Source organism: Monodon monoceros, unplaced genomic scaffold (genome assembly GCF_005190385.1).
Source record: "Monodon monoceros isolate NGI ecotype Baffin Bay Population unplaced genomic scaffold, NGI_Narwhal_1 Super_Scaffold_6, whole genome shotgun sequence".
Lineage (NCBI taxonomy): Eukaryota > Metazoa > Chordata > Mammalia > Artiodactyla > Monodontidae > Monodon > Monodon monoceros.
The window spans coordinates 79,542,098-79,558,822 of record NW_021703783.1 but is presented as its reverse complement, the minus strand read 5'-3'; the positions used below and the strand labels follow the sequence as shown (position 1 = coordinate 79,558,822).

The window sequence follows — 16,725 nt, the reverse complement described above, 5'->3', positions numbered from 1 at the left end:
TGTGTGTGTGTGTGTGTGTGTGTGTGTGTGTGTGTGTGTGTGTGTGTATAGATGTTCCTGCGTCTTAATAGGGAACCTAGTTACTGTATAATGCAGATGCACAATGCACACTAAGGAGAAGGTATAGTGGCTCAAACAGCAGAGAAAATTTCATGTTAAATTTTTTTTCCTGCCTTAAAATAATTTTGTTTCATCAGCAGCCTCATTGAGGAGGTAATATTTGAGTAGACTCTAAGGTGGTAAGGGACTTAGCCTTATGGATATGGTGGAAATAGTGTTGCAGGCAGTAGGAGCAGCCAGTGAAAAATTCTAAGGAGGAGAGCTTGCCTGGTATGTTTGGAGAACAGCATGGGGACACTGAGGGTAAGAGGTGAGATTAGAACTGTAAACTAGTATGTTTGTTGGTGTGTGGGGGGGCTTTTGACCACAGAATTAACCTTATTCATGAAATAAAAGCTATACATTTTCTATTTACACTATAACTATGTATTATAAAGTCAAGGAAGTCAGTGTTGTTCTTTCTTGGACTTTATATTATGAATATCAGAATGAAAAGTGGTTTGAAGCTCTAATTTTTTAACTCAATCAACTGTGCAGAAATCGCTTATGAACTGTATGTTAATGATTTGAATCATGTGCCTGAGGTCCCTTTGCCAGAGACTTTTTAATTTAATTGGTAGTGGTGAGGGTGGGAAGGGAGGGGGTTGTGCCTGGGCATTGAGTTTTTTAAGCGCTCCCAGGTGGTTCTATATGCACTGCTCTGGTACCTGAATATATAGAAAAAGAGACAGCTTTTCTCATTCCGGCTCCAAAGTAGTCTGCTCAGTATGCTTATCATCCTTGCTGCTTCAGCTCACTGCAGTGTCTCATAACTACCTGGAACTCAACAACCACAAATCCCCTCCACAGAAATCCTGGGACCTCTCCTAGCCATGCCATTGGAGGGGAAAGATAGGACAGGTAAGAGTTCTCCTTTACTGCGCCATTCATAAGTTCCCCACAACACCAAAAAGCAAGACTGGGTGTGGGTAGCAGATGACTGAAAAGTTTGTGTTACAGAATGACAATGTAAGAGGAAGGGTAAGAGAAGAGGGGAGCAAAATGTTGGCATCAATTGCCTAATAAATTTTAAGAACAAGGCTGCCTAATATTCAGTTTCAAATTTTGGCATTGTTGTGGTAGAAAATACCCCGTCTCCCCCACTCATCTGTTTCATTTATGTGTCTGGCACATTTTTGGCACACAACAAATATTTGTTATATAAATGAATGAATGAATTCAAGCGGGCTGAACACAAAAAGCAACAAGCCTCCAACCCATCCTTTCCTGATCCCTCCAATCTTGTTCCCCAGTGGCAGTCGCATTTACCTCACTGTTGCCCTACTAGCTCTAAATTATATATTTATGCTGTTCATTCTAGATGTATCAGTGTTATATCTTGCATACTCACTTACTGCTAAGATAGGTAAGGATTTTACTAAATTAACCACTCCAAATTTTCCCGACCTACAATACCTAATAAATTATATCACTATTGTTAGTTTTTCCATTGCTTACATTTGTGAGGTTAAACAATATACTTAAATTTGTATTTCTTATTTCAACTATAAGGAGTACCTCTTCACTTTGAATCTGACTTATTATATATTTAACTTATTTCTTAATTCTCTGTGTTCCACCCCCCCAGTTAAGCTCCATGAAGGAAGAGATTTTTATCTATTTTGTTTACTCTCAAATCCCCAGTGCCTTTTATTTATTTAAAAAAATATTTATTTATTTTTGGCTCCATTGGGTCTTTATTGCTGCACGCAGGCTTTCTCTAGTTGTGGTGAGCGGGGGCTACTCTTTGTTGCGGTGTGCCGGCTTCTCTTTGCGGTGGCTTCTCTTGTTGCGGAACACGGGCTCTAGGCACGTGGGCTCAGTAGCTGTGGCTCATGGGCTCTAGAGCGCAGGCTCAATAATTGTGGCGCATGGGCTTAGTTGCTCTGCGGCATGTGGGATCTCCCGGACCAGAGTTCGAACCCCTGTCCCCTGCACTGGCAGGTGGATTCTTAACCACTGTGCCACCAGGAAAGCCCGCCCTGCCTAGTGCCTTTTAAATTATAGGTAATCAGTTAAAATTTATTGAATGAATGAATGAATAAAATGGTCAAGGCCTTGTGTAATCAGTCCTCTCTTTGTCCTTCCAGAGTTATCTTCTGCTCCCCTGGCTCTCTTGCTACATACCAGATGCTGATCTTTTTCACTTCCACTTTATACCATGCTCCCTCCTGCCTCAGAACCTTTATATGTTTTATTCCCTCTACTTGGAATACGCTTCATTTCCTGACCCCTTCTTTTCCTCGCCTAGTTAACTTCTATTACTCATCCTTTAGATATCAGCTCAAAAGTCCCTATTTCAAAGAAGATCTGGATTAAGAACCCCTACTGTATTCACTCTTCACCAACTAAACTGAATATTTCAGAAAGGCAAAAACCTTGAGTATACTGCTTGCCAGTGTATGTGTCGGAATAGTGAATCCTCAGTAAGTACTTATTGAATGTTCCCTTCTGCACTAATATTCTGCCTTGAGGCAGTGGCAGGTCATTCCTATATGATTAGAAATGGCAGCCTCTCAGGAAACTTCATATTCTTAAATGAAACATTGGTAGTAAGTGAGAAACAGCTCAGCATCTTTGGTCAAATATGGGTTAAATACGAGCTTTATATTGAGAAAGTCAGTGTGTTGACATTTTGTGAGAAGATAGGAATCCAGATAATATCTGGCTCAAGAAATTCTGGTTTAGAGTCGGTGCAGAAGCATGTGCATATTGATTCTTGTTGATGTGTAGGGCATGTAAATAACCCAGTACATTTTGTTACTTTAATATTTAATATCAAAAAATGGTAGAAGACTGGCTAATAACTCCTTTGTTAGCCAGTAGTTAACTTTTTCAATAGTTTCACTTTTGAAAAAGTAAGGCTGGGTAAAGTTAGCAATTTTTTATTTTGTAGGGTTGTGTTAAGAATTAATATATATGAAAGTTCTTTAAAGTGCATGTATAATTTATTGTTATTATTACTATTATCATCATTATTAGTTGTGACATTGGGCAAATAAATTAGTTTCTCTTTATATTTACTCTTGTAAAAAGTGGGAATAAGGACTTCCCTGGTGGTCCGGCAGTTAAGACTCCACACTCCCAACGCAGGGGGCCCAGGTTCGATCCCTGGTCAGGGAACTAGATCCCACATGCTGCAACTAAGAGCCCGCATACTGCAACTAAAAGATCCCGCACGATGCAACTAAAGATCCCGCACGCAGCAACGAAGATCCCGCTTGCCATAACTAAGACCCAGTGCAGCCAAATAAATAAATAAATATTAAAAAAAAAGAAAGTGGGAATGAAAATAGTATTGACCCTAATGGGTTATCATGAAAATTAGTAACGCATGCACTCAAAGAGAAGAGCTTGGTATCCAATAAACCCTTGGAAAATGTTCACTGTTATTTTAACTGTTATTATTTTCAATCTTTTCTTTTGAGTTTAAGAACTTTCCTTTTTAAATCATTATAGAGAATTTGAGTTCTTTAATTAGAATTCAGGGTCCAGTCTCCTATGTGACTTTGGGCACTTGCATTAAGCTCTTGGCGTGATGAATGGCAGTGGTGGCAGCTGCTGCTGCTACTATTTCTAAAGGGCCACCTCATTTCCTTACCTTACTTGTATATTGGTTAGTAAAATAGGAATATCCACTTCTGTGATATTGTCTGTAGTGAAGTGAACAAAATGCTGTAGGGGATGGCTCAAAGCCTTGCATAGTTCCTGAAAAATAGTGGATACTAAGTATTCATAAATTTGAAAGACAGTAAGAACTAGAGCTTGGTTGTGTCTGGTTATAAGATATTTAAATGTATACCAAAAATACTGTAGACTTTGTGTAAGAGAGCTATGGACAAGGGAGATCAAAACAATAATGACAAAAACACATTGAAAAACACGGATTAGAGTAGAGCCTATCATTGTGGTTTTGTGTTTCTTAGTGCTGCTATTACATCCTTAATGCTCTGTATATTTGCAAGAACAAGTCAGGGGTACAGTAACTAACACTAAAATAAGTGTCAATATATATTCTCTTTCAGATTTACCAAAAATTTATCTCCTGACAAGATAAATCTAAGTACCCTTAAAGGAGAAGGTGAACTGAAGAATTTGGAGTTGGATGAAGAGGTGCTCCAGAATATGTTGGATTTGCCAACATGGCTTGCTATCAACAAAGTTTTTTGTAATAAAGCATCTATTAGGGTGAGACTTTGATATCTGTGCAAGGCACTTTCTGTTTTCATTTTATTTATTTCATCCCTATCTTTTAAAATAAATATTTTGTTTTAGGTAATTCTGAAAAGAAGCATTTTTATTAACATAATTTTAAAAGACAGATACCTTGTAAATAATTGCATGAATGTGTGCCTTTTGAATTTAATTGAATGCTAATATATGTTTATTAATTTATAGGTTTTAAGTTTTATTAAAATTTAATATTAATGTTTAAATGAAATTGTTGATGCTTTATTAATAAAATAATTTGGTACATATTTAAAATTTTTTTCACACGATTTGTTGTCAAAAGGGACAATTTAAATCTGTAGTTAGTAAGCACTACTTCAAATGAAGACATAAGGACTGATAAGTTATCTTATTCTGGACATTATACTTTTATTTGAAATTCTCTCTTTTCCTCATTTGTTTTTTATTTTGAGGTTTTTAAAGTTTTCTTTTAATACTATTTCTGCTTATTAAAACTTAAGCTTTCTTATTATCTTTGGCTCTAATCATGCATCATATCATTTCCTTCTCTTAAAGATTAGGCTTAGTTTGGGAGCCTACTCAGTAGAAATACTGCATGCTAACTTTTCATAAAATTAAAATTGGGCTCCAAAGAAAAGATTGTAGAAAAGTTGCTGTATCCTTTGATGGTAACCTTTAATTTTTGTTCTATCCTCCATAAGCCCAAATGTCTAAAAACATGACATTTTTAGTGCAGGATATATTTGAACATTATTTATTTGACATTACTTGTATTTAACATTAATGGTCTCACTTTTGTATTTGTCTTGAATACCTACAAGGAGATTGGTTGGAATTCTAGAATTTAAAAAATTGTTAAATGAACAAAACACTGATTATGCTTTGCTAGGAATTCTTCAGCTACAAAATTAAAATGTGTTTTCAGAACTGGGGAAAAAAGATATTAGAGAACCTGAAATTTTTATTTAAAAAGATGACCAAGAAAATAAGGCTAGTAGTCTTTTTTAATATGAAATAGGTGCAGCTGATTTCAAGAGTATGAATGAATTGCTCAGTTTATTATTTTGCAATTTAAGAAAAAAGTCATCTGATATAATTTGGTATGTCTTTCACTACGTTAAGAGAGTATCTGTGTTGATTACTGTTTTACATTATTTTTTTAATGATTCATTTTAAAGAAAGAAAAATTTTCTTTTGTAGATACCATGGACAAAACTGAAAACACATCCCATCTGTTTGGTAAGTTCTGAATTGCTTCAGAAATAAACACATATATGCATATAATCTAACAAATCTAATTAATATTAAACAAAATATTAATATTTTGTTTCATAGAAACATAATCTCATGGCTTCTCTGCTAGTTAACTTTCATTCTATTTTGATGGTACTTAGTTTTCTCAGTTCTTAAATGAGAAGTTTGAACTTTAAAATGAGAGGGTCTTTTAAGTTTTTCAGGTCTAGAATATTATATTGTAAGTTGGTATATTTTATTGCATTTTTTAACTTTTTATTGATATATTATACTTTATTTATGAGATTCTTCTTTTAATAAAGTTTGGTCCAGACTTTCTGTGTTTCTGCTTTTACTGACCTAATATAATATGTTCTTTAATATACTTTACTTTTTAAGGAAAACTGATCAGTTGGTCATTTATTGATTCATTCATACCACAGATATTTACTGAGCACCTCCCCTCTGCCCTGAGGGAGCATATTTTTACAAGGTGACTGACAACGAACAAGTAAACAAAACAAGACAATTTCAGATAATAAGTACAATGTTAAATAGAGAATGAAGAATGACTGGAGATGTGTTAGTGATGACTACTAAGGACATTTGATCTTCCTTCAAGAAAAAACTTAGACTGAGAAAGAAACTTTTTTACTATGAGAGTATTTACTTTTTCATATTTCTTGCATTTTTCTTAGTTACACATCTTAAATCTCAGGTTTTAGATTGGTTCTATTTATTTTAATTAGCCCAGGTTTTAATTAAAGCTCAGGTTTAAGCTTTTAGAGGTGGTTTAGTCCTATTTATTAATAAATAATCTAATTTATCAATTAATAATGTAGTACACTCTGGGATTAGCGATTATATGTCTGTAAAACCTGATGATGTCATCAGTTTTTTTCTCCTGTACTCCTGTAATAAGCTTTTCCACCAGATAATAAGTGCCTTGAGAAAGGACTAAGCACTTTTTTTTTAGTATTTCTCTTTTTAGACCTCTAGAGAAACATTTAAAATAACTCTGCTTACTTACTGTTTTCTTTGCTCCTAAAGAAATGAAAGAAAAAATAGTCTTAAATAATATCTACATAATATACATAAAATAAAATATCTAATGTTTACATTTTTAATATATTTTTATTAGTCCTTGGATAAAGTAATAATGGAAATGAGTACATGTGAAGAACCACGAACCCCAAATGGCCCATCACCAATTGCAACTGCTTCAGGACAAAGGTAAGCTATTTTCCATTAATCTGTATGACTGGCAAAGGGAATTTTTTTTTCTGTTATCTGCGGTAATGGGACATAAAGTAAAATTTCCTAACTTCAGTTTCTATTTTAGTCACTTCTCCCATCAAACATTTTACAGTTTCAGTAAATACATTGCAAAAGTAGCAGAATTGATTTTTAGCCTCTTTTATTCATCTTGCTTTCCTTGATATTAAATACTAATGATCAGTCAAATGCAGAGCAGTAGCAGAAAATGAAAGAAGAGCTTAGGCATTCTAAATCAGATAGTCTCTTACGTGGCTTCTCTGTATACCATTTGTTCTATGCATCAGTGGAATTTTTATGACTCTTAAGAGTTAAGTTGATGCCTTAAAAAATTATAGACCTTTCAGATTACTCTAAAATTCATTAAATATAGAATGCTCACACTTTACGCAGATTGAATTTTGATAGATAAAAATCAGATGTTAATAAAGTAGGAGCATGGGGAGCATTTCACAAAGCTGCCTTGAGAAGTTAGAATAGTTCTTAAAAAATAGATCTTCAAAAACTTGCCTATTCATCTTTGCATTCAGTAAATTTGGATCTTGTATTGTATATCATTTCCTCAAAACAGTTTTTCTGCATGGTGCTATTTCTGGATGGTGCAGCTATTCACGTAAAAAGTTTACATTGATTTTAATGTGATTAGTGCCTCCTCAAGTTGTACAACGTGGCAGCCCTGAACATTTACAGTGTTCTGGGTGCTGTATAAAACCAGTGATAAACTCTTCTTGAGAATGAACATGCACATACAGATACACACACATACTCTGTTTCTTGCACTCTCATATTTTCCTCCTCTTTCACCAAGGTTGAGCCACCATTATTAATGCATTCTGTGAGAATACCTGCAGTCTGATCAGTGGCTTTTCGTGTGGGAATCAAATGGTGATCCATCCACTGCTGAGAGTTGACTGAAGGCCAGATTTTTCAGATATACAGTTTATATTTGGACTATATGTAATAGTGATGGGGAAAAGAGCTTTCACATTAACTTCTTGGTAGTTTACGTATTTTCCAGCAATTTGAGATTTTAAAGTTTAGATTATGATTTCAGGTTAGATAGAGTAGGTTAGAGCAGTTGATCTTAAAATTGGCTAGACTCAGAAAATTGGAGAAAAAGTTGAGATGTTTATAAGACTATTAAAAGGGCAAAAGAAGATCAGGAAAGTTGCTATAAACAAATGATTTATTTTAATTAGGTGTGGCAGAAATTAGGTATTTTCTTATTGTATGCTAAGTGTAGTTGATACTGTTCTTCCCAATTCATGTTTTTATAGTGTCAACAAGCTTTATAATTTTGGGTTTGTAATCATATTATGGTAATCCTTACATTGTATGGTAGTATCTTAATCTATTTCTGTTTTCCAGACTTGCCTAATTGTAGCAATCATTTAGGGTGCTTATGAAATTCACAGAGTTTTTTAGGCTCCTCCTTTAAAATTAGGATTCATTAGGTCTAGAATGGTTATCAAGAATATGAATATGTATTTTCAACAATTCTTTATAGTCATGCAATTTAAGGAAACACTGATCTATTTGATTTTATTTCTAGCTAAGAGATTAAAATAGAGGGAAATTAACGATTAATAGGGTGACCCTTCCTTCTGTGCAGAACCTGTAGGCTAACAATGCTCCCACAGATTGATGGTCTAGGAAACTTTGTAAATTCAGAAATTTGATTTTATCACTTCACATGAAGGAGATAAACATCTATGTGAAGATTAACCAAACTCAGAAGAGACTTATTTGTAAACTGAAATTTCGTTTATAATGGATGACATAAACCAGAAACATGTAGACATTAGTCATTGAGTCCACCTTCACCCTTCTGATGGTAAATTGTCCAGTACAATTGTAGCACTTTTTAATGTGCATAGATTAGATTAGATGGATTTGGATATTCCAAAGGGTATTCCCAGATAATTATTATAGAAATATTCTTCCAACTCCAGGAATATTTCTGTCTAAGTGACCAGTATTTGTCCTTAGGATCACAGCAACTCCTCCCTAGGATGCTGATGAGTTCTTCCTCTTCAGTTCTCAATTTTCTAAACCCCAGGTAGACAACCACCTTTTTTTTATAACAAAATTACCTCAGTGAAGCCAAGGACCGTATAAATTACTACACATACACCATTTCACTTAAGGACCACAGCAACCTTTTGAAATAGGTATGATTTTCATTTTACAAATGATGAAACTGAGGCTCAGAGACTTCCAGTAGTATTAGTAATAATATACTACTATTTATAATACTATAAATAGCAGTTATATCTTTTTCAGTATCTTGAGTCCAGAGATGGGCTATGTGGTTCATATGCATTATTTCATGCAATCTACACATAACCTACAAAGTGTATCCTGATTTAAAAGATGTCATCTAAATTTTAGAAAAGATGAGTAATTTTATTTATTCATTAAGATAGTAAATCAAGAAGCATAGCAGCAGGTATAGAGGAGCAGTGTGCATGATCATTAAAAATGATGGCCTCACTTTTATGTGTGTTGGCTTTGAAATGTGTGAGAGGCAGCCAGGTAGAACTGTCTGGTGGACATTTGAATTTTACAGTCTGAAGTTACAGTAAGAGATCTGGATAGTGATATAGATTTAGGAATAATGGTCATAATTGAAGTAAGGTGCCAATTTGGCAAACTTTCACCACCCCCCTGCCAAAATATACTGATAGTCTATATTCAAGTCATACTGTACTTACCATTCTTGAAATGTGACCTTTACTTTATTATTCTCCATGTCTTTGCTCATGCTTTTCCCTATTCTGAGATTTCCCTTCCTTTTCATCCCTCCTTGAGGAAAGTTCATCTTTCTTTCCTGGATATATTTCTCATTAACTATAAACAGTTTCTTCCTCTACCAAGTGTACTGATGATTCCTTTTTAAAAACACTTAATTACAGACTGCCTCATGTTTCAGTTGCTAGGATATGTGTTTTTTTTCCTACCCAAGTAACTTGCAAACCCTGTAACGCCACAACTCTACTTTGTTTTTCTTTATGTCCTAGCATTGTCCTCATCGTAGATGCTCAATACTTGCTGAATTGAATTAGAGAATGTGAACTTTTTCTGACTTTATTTCTAAATTATGAGATTATATTCCACCTGGCCTCTGCAACCTTCTTTGTGTCAAGAATTTAGCCCTCTTACTTACTAACATTGATGCCAGTTGTCTGCACTAATGCTATTTGAGACTAGGCAACTTTGGAAGGTGATTATAATAATTTAGAGAGTAACTTCCAATTTTAAAAACCTTTTATCATTTTGAGAAGAACATTTTTTTTTTGTAACTTACATGTAACCAGACTAGATTATTGTTTTAACAAAAATGTGTTTTGTTAAACAAAAATGAATACTATTATGGCAGTTTGTGTACTTGTGTGAGAATATTGACAAAACTTTTTCACTTCTAATGATTTTATTTTGGTTTTAGTGCATTATATTTTGTTCTGCTTTGTTTTCCCAGTGAATACGGCTTTGCTGAAAAAGTAGTTGAGGGAATTACTGTTTCTGTAAATTCCATTGTCATCCGCATTGGAGCAAAAGCCTTCAATGCATCCTTTGAACTTTCCCAGCTACGGATCTATAGTGTAAATGCGAACTGGGAACATGGAGATTTAAGATTTGCTCGTATTCAGGATCCACAGAGAGGAGAGGTAAAGATTTTTTCCTTTTCTTTCTTTGTTTAAAAAATGTTTTAGTCATTGATTAATATAAAGGTACATTTACAGTGGTGTGTTAGTTTCTGCTTTACAACAAAGTAAATCAGCTATACATATACATATATCCCCATATCTCCTCCCTCTTGGGCCTCCCTCCCACCCTCCCTATCCCACCCCTCTAGGTGGTCACAAAGCACCAAGCTGATCTCCCTGTGCTATGCGGCTGCTTCCCACTAGCTATCTATTTTACATTTGGTAGTATATATAAGTCCATACCACTCTCTCCAATAAAGATGTTAAAAAAATTTTTTTTAATAAATTAATTTAAAAAAAGTATATTTAAAATAATTACTTTTTATGGTTGCTTATATTCACATACTACTAGATTTACTTTTGCCCTTTAACTATACTTTTCTCTGTACTACTTTTAATCATTTAATTATATAATGTGCATATTTTAATGTTTTTACTGTAATATTTCAACTTGCAGAGTTAATGAGTCCTATTTTAACTTCTTAGCTTCTCAGAATTGAATTTTAAATATACATAACTAAAATATGTTTTTAAAATTCTTCTTGGTTACATAATTCAAATGTTCTTTGTGCTTTATATTAAAATTAAATTACTTAGAATAAAACTGTTAACAGCTTTACAGATGATGAATATAATTATGAAGATGTGTTACTGAATTTGGAATTCTACAATTAAAAAAAATTAAAGCATAGTGAATAGATCTAGAATGTCATATGAAAATTAGTGAAGAAATACATTTTTATAATAACTTTTTTTTTGTTTTTACAAATCTACATTTTTCTTATTCTATTTTGTGTAAGTGAAGCTAATCTCTATATTCTCTTTAGGTTTTGACCTTTAAGGAAATAAATTGGCAGATGATTCGAATAGAGGCAGATGCTACCCAAAGCTCACATCTTGAAATTATGTGTGCTCCCGTTCGATTAATAACCAACCAATCAAAAATCAGAGTCACACTTAAAAGAAGAGTAAGTCAACAGGGTTACCCTTATGATTTATGTGATAGCTATTAGAATTGATGGGAAATTTTAAATTATTTTTTAGCTGAAATATTGGCATATTAAAAGTGTAAAATAAAAGGAAATATAGTGCCTCAAGCAATATTTGAAGAAATCTAATGTAATGGTAACATTTTTCAGGTTTCTAAGTTTAATATTTAGATTTTTTTTTTAATGTGACTTTATTCGGAAATAGGGTCTTTTTAAAAAAATTATTTATTTAATTTATTTATTTTTGGCTGTGTTGGGTCTTCGTTGCTGTGCGTGGGCTTTCTCCAGTTGCCGCGAGTGGGGGCTACTCTTCATTGTGGTGCACGGGCTCCCTTATTGCGGTGGCTTCTCTTGTTGCGGAGCATGGGCTCTAGAGCACAGGCTCAATAGTTGTGGTGCACGGGCTTAGTTGCTCCGTGGCATGTGGGATCTTCCCAGACCAGGGCTCGAACCCATGTCCCCTGCATTGGCAGTTTCTTAACCACTGTGCCACCAGGGAAGCCCACAGATTTTTATTTTTGATAAATTGAATAGATTTCTCAGTTATCAAATTTTTATTGAACATTAACTGTTTTATAATTTTACTTCTCCTTATTGAATCTTGCTCAGGAGTGGGTAAACGGTAAAGTCTTCACTATTAGTAACCAAAACGACTAGTTTTAGAAGGTTAAGATATGACTGGTAATTTAGATAAATAGGGACGATAGTTACTTAAGGATGTCAGTATTTGAGAGTCCACTGTGGATTGTGATGAAATTTAATGAGGGGGAATAACGACTTTTTTAAAAACTTGGCTCAATTAAAATCTCAACGGTATGTTTTCTAGTACTAGACACAAATCACTGTACTAAATTAAATTGAAAAGAATTTTTCAGAGTATGACAATACAGATATTCTAAAATGTGAAATATGGTTAAAATAGCATTTCAGTTTTTTATTAAATTTTTTTAAAAGATTTATTTATTTTTGGCTGCATCGGGTCTTAGTTGAGGCATGTGGGATATTTTGTGTGGCGCACGGGCTTCTCTCTAGTTATGACGTGCGGGTTTTCTCTTCTCTAGTTGTGGCGCGCAGGCTCCAGGGTGCGTGGGCTCTGTATTTGTGGCCTGTGGGTTCCAGAGCACATGGGCTCTGTAGTTTGCGGCACGTGGGCTCTAGTTGATGCGTGCGAGCCCGGTAGTTGTGGTGCATGGGCTTAGTTGCCCCACGCATGTAGGATCTTAGTTCCCCGCCCAGGGATCGAACCAGCGTCCCCTGCATTGTAAGTCAGGTTCTTTACCACTGGAGCACCAGGGAAGTCCCTTTAATTAATTTTAATGCCCCTTTTTCTACTAGAATTACAGTTGACCCTTGAACAACACAGTTTTGAACTGCATGGGTCCACTTATATGTGGATATTTTTCAATAGTAAATACTACAGTACTACATGGTCTGAGGCTGGTTGAATCTGTGGATGTGGAGGAACGTTGGATATGGAGGAAATTTGGATACAGAGGGCCGACTATAAGTTATATGCATTAACCCCGCATTGTTCAAGGGTCAACTGGGGTTGAATTAACATAGGTAATTTTATGATTTATTAGCTATAAATGAAAAATTAAATTATATAAACACTTGTACCTATATAACTTGTTCCTGTTAAAGTACAGGAATCTATCAGTCTTTTTTACCACTGTATCTCCAATACTAGGAGATATTCCTTCCATATTATAGGAACTCAATAAATATTTGGTGAATAAGGAAGGATCCATATTTAAACCATTGAAAAATTTAAAACTTTTAAAAGATACAAGTGCATTATAAGTTTTATTTCTTGGCTTAATTTTATGAATCATTTTTTCCTGACAGTTAAAGGATTGCAATGTCATTGCAACAAAGTTAGTTCTAATGCTGGATGACTTATTATGGGTTTTAACGGATTCCCAGTTGAAGGCTATGGTACAATATGCAAAATCTCTTAGTGAAGCAATAGAAAAATCAACAGACCAAAGGAAGAGTATGGCTCCTGAACCTACACAGGTATGCTATTATATGTTAATAGGAAAAACACTTCAGTTTACATGTAAATGGTTTAAAAATCAGAATGGTTGGTTGTTTTCTTTATGCAAAATAGATTATAATACTTTGAGTCCAAGAATCTTCTTATATATCTTACTATATTAATTTTACCTACATGGTATCTATATGAAAGCATATATTAAATGTATTTCTGTCTATATAGTACTTATCTTGTTTGGAGGTCTGTGCTTGGCATCAGAGTTACTGATAACATAAAAGTATTTTGGTGTTATAAATACTTCCTTTCAGGAAGTTAAAAAAATACAATTTAAAAATTACTAAAGTAAGTGCAAAAGGTAAAAACCTGGGTAATTATAGTCAAGGGAAAGAATGTAAGGATTAATATTAAAATAGGAAACTAAAGCCCTAGGGAATTGCTGAAGTTGAACACAAAACTGTTAGAATTGTCTGATGGCTGGGACGAAAATGGGGGAAGCTATTTATTGATCACTTTCTTAAAATCAGTTGCATTACTAGTTTTTTCTTAAAAGAAAGAGGTATTCTAATCTTTCCTAGTAGTAAATTCTGAGAATTTGACATGAAGATTTTTGTAGAAGGGACATTGAAAATCCCAATGTGTAGCATCTTTTGATAATTTTATAAGTACGATTGACTTTTTACATCTATCCAATAAAGACTTAAAGGATATTGTGAAATCATACTTCTATGAATTATTTCATTAGAAACAGAGTAATTACATCTTAGATATATAGCTTGTTGGTGATCTGGCTGGTGCATGGGCTTTTCCTGTGACTATCAGATTGGCATTGTTTACTGCCTGCCTGCTTTGTCATAAGGTGCAGGGCTACATGCTGTGGATGTAAAAATAAATATTGTCTGATCCTGCCCTCAAGGATCTCGGTGTAATGGGGAATCAAATATAAAACAAATCATTGCAGTTCAACGTATATGCGAGAGTGCAGAATTAAAAATGGGAATGAGGAGTTTATAGAAGCACAGAGAAGTTTTAATCAACTGCTTGTGGAGTTTGGAAAGGTTTCACAAAGAGGATAATGAAGTTAAGTCTTAAAAATGAGTAGAAGTTTCCAGGTGAGGGAAAGGGTATTTTGGATGAGGAAATAGAATCTGCAAAAGTATGATGGTGTTAAGGAGCATGGTATTTTCTGATAAAAATAAGGGGTTTGGTGTTCCTAGAGCATTATTTTTGAGAGTGAGGTACACATGCCTTGTGAATATATGACAACTTTCTAAGCTTTAAAGAAATTGTTTCACATCTTCCATTTTGATGCGTACTCTTTCTTAAATTTGGGCTACGTGAGAATGTTCTTGTGTTAAGATGTCTGACTGGTTCTCCCTTTCCATAATTTCTCGTATCCTAGTATCCTACTTTACAAATGAAAGGCATTCTTCTTACTCATCCTCATTCTTACTCTGATGGATTTGTTGGGGTGGGGGGTTGGGAAGGGAGGGTTTTGACTCAAAAACCTCTGGAAAATAAGACAGGCAATTTGAAATATTGCTGTCCATGTTGGAACTGAATGACCCATGACAGACTAACAAATTAGGTGATTCCCACTTCTTTGCTTTCAACACATTTGAAGGAAGTTTAATAAATGTCAGCTGCTAGACTATTAAAAATAATTTTTTACAATAGATCACTTTGTGAATCCTGGCATGTAACTTGAAAGAGTTCAAAGAGTCGTGTCACATTGCTAAAACAAAATTCATTTCATTCTAATCTACTTATTTATGTTAAAGTTTCCCAGAGCTTTAAACGATAAAAACAGAGAATTGATGGTGAACCCTGTATCATTCTACCAATAATTAATATTTATCCAATAAGATGTCTTCATAATTCTTCAAGGGAACCTAATTTTAAAAGTTTGATGAACAGAATACTGGACCATAGCGTAGAATAGAGTTTTCCTAGGCAGGTAGCCTGAGTTTAAGCAGAAGTAAGTGGCAACTAGACATGATGAGTATTATATGTTTACTTTTCCTATAGGCATGCAGAAGCCAATGGAAGTTTTTAAATAGGGAACAAAAGTCAAGTATGACATGGTAGTATCATAGAGGGTAGACTGAAGAGTAGGAAGATTGCTATTCTAGGGGAGGAGTGGACTTGGACCTCTGGTAATGGTTTGAAAGAAGAAAAAACAAGCCAAATTGGGGAAAGACATCTGAGTCTTTCACCAGTTGAGGATAAAGAAGAGAGAAGAGTTGAGGACTTTTCAAATAATTGGTAATTCCATTAGCCAATAGAATAAATGCAGAAGGAAGCAGGTTTGATTAACGAGGTAAGGCTGAGAAAAGGTAATAATGAGTTCCATTTTGGGGTGGGAAAAATAATTAAAGAAGTACAGGAGATAATATTTTACAATATTACCATCATAGACATAAACACTAGTCTGTTAAGACTTGCAATAAGGATTTATGTAGCTTAGGATGTCATTAACAGAGATGGTAATTGAAATTAAAGACCAATAGACAAAGTGTTGATGTTACTGTAGCTCTTACTTGTGCAATATGTGGATATGTTTATATAAAATAGAATGTAGATTAGGAAGCTAGATAAAGGTACAGATTAGGAAACTAGAAACAAGGACAAAATTCTGTAATCCTACCACCATAACAAAACCAGTGTTATCATCTTGAGGTATTTCCTTACAGATTTTTTGCCTAGGCATCTGCATTTTTTCCTAGTTTTAGTAAGGATGTAGTAGCAAATGGCTATAGTTTTCTTCCATGTCATTAGTATTTGTAATTAGTATTTTTTGTCACACCATAATATTTTATAGTAGATGTACTTAACCATTCACATTACTGTGGGGTTTCTTTCTTGGGTAGTAGTTGTCACGTCACTACTTTAGTTATCATACAGAATGTCCTGATCACTTGAGGTACCAAGAGAGTGCATTACAGAGTGAAATAGGTGACAGTTTTCCTTTGCTCAACTTTATAACTTGAGAGCTTTACAAACTTGAAAATTGAAGAGTTTTTTAAGATTATTCATGAGGCAAAAGAATTTATAGTGACCCACTTTTCCCCCCACAATTGTCATCCAAAAACCTAAATCTACCTCAGTATGAAGAAAAGTGTTTGTAGGGAGATTAATGCTTATGTTTTTATTTGTATCAGTATTTGTCTTGATGAAAAAGAGGATACATGATTAAAGGAATACAGGAGAGTGTTTTCTTTCAAAACAGTACCAT

General features: G+C 34.2%; 1 protein-coding gene across 4 annotated transcripts in view; it reads left to right on the top strand.

Annotated features, from left to right (window-relative positions):
* UHRF1BP1L (UHRF1 binding protein 1 like) overlaps window positions 1–16,725 on the top strand; it is a 101,818-nt gene that overhangs the window by 33,725 nt on the left and 51,368 nt on the right. For all 4 annotated transcript variants that reach the window (XR_003791088.1, XM_029205225.1, XM_029205226.1 and 1 more), the window contains exons 2-7: window positions 4,125–4,287; window positions 5,491–5,529; window positions 6,665–6,756; window positions 10,277–10,466; window positions 11,333–11,473; window positions 13,343–13,513. Coding sequence is in view for 3 of the 4 variants with exons in the window: in XM_029205225.1 (XP_029061058.1) it covers window positions 4,125–4,287; window positions 5,491–5,529; window positions 6,665–6,756; window positions 10,277–10,466; window positions 11,333–11,473; window positions 13,343–13,513 (796 nt within the window). In the remaining variant the exon portion in view is untranslated. The remainder of the gene's footprint in view (window positions 1–4,124; window positions 4,288–5,490; window positions 5,530–6,664; window positions 6,757–10,276; window positions 10,467–11,332; window positions 11,474–13,342; window positions 13,514–16,725) is intronic.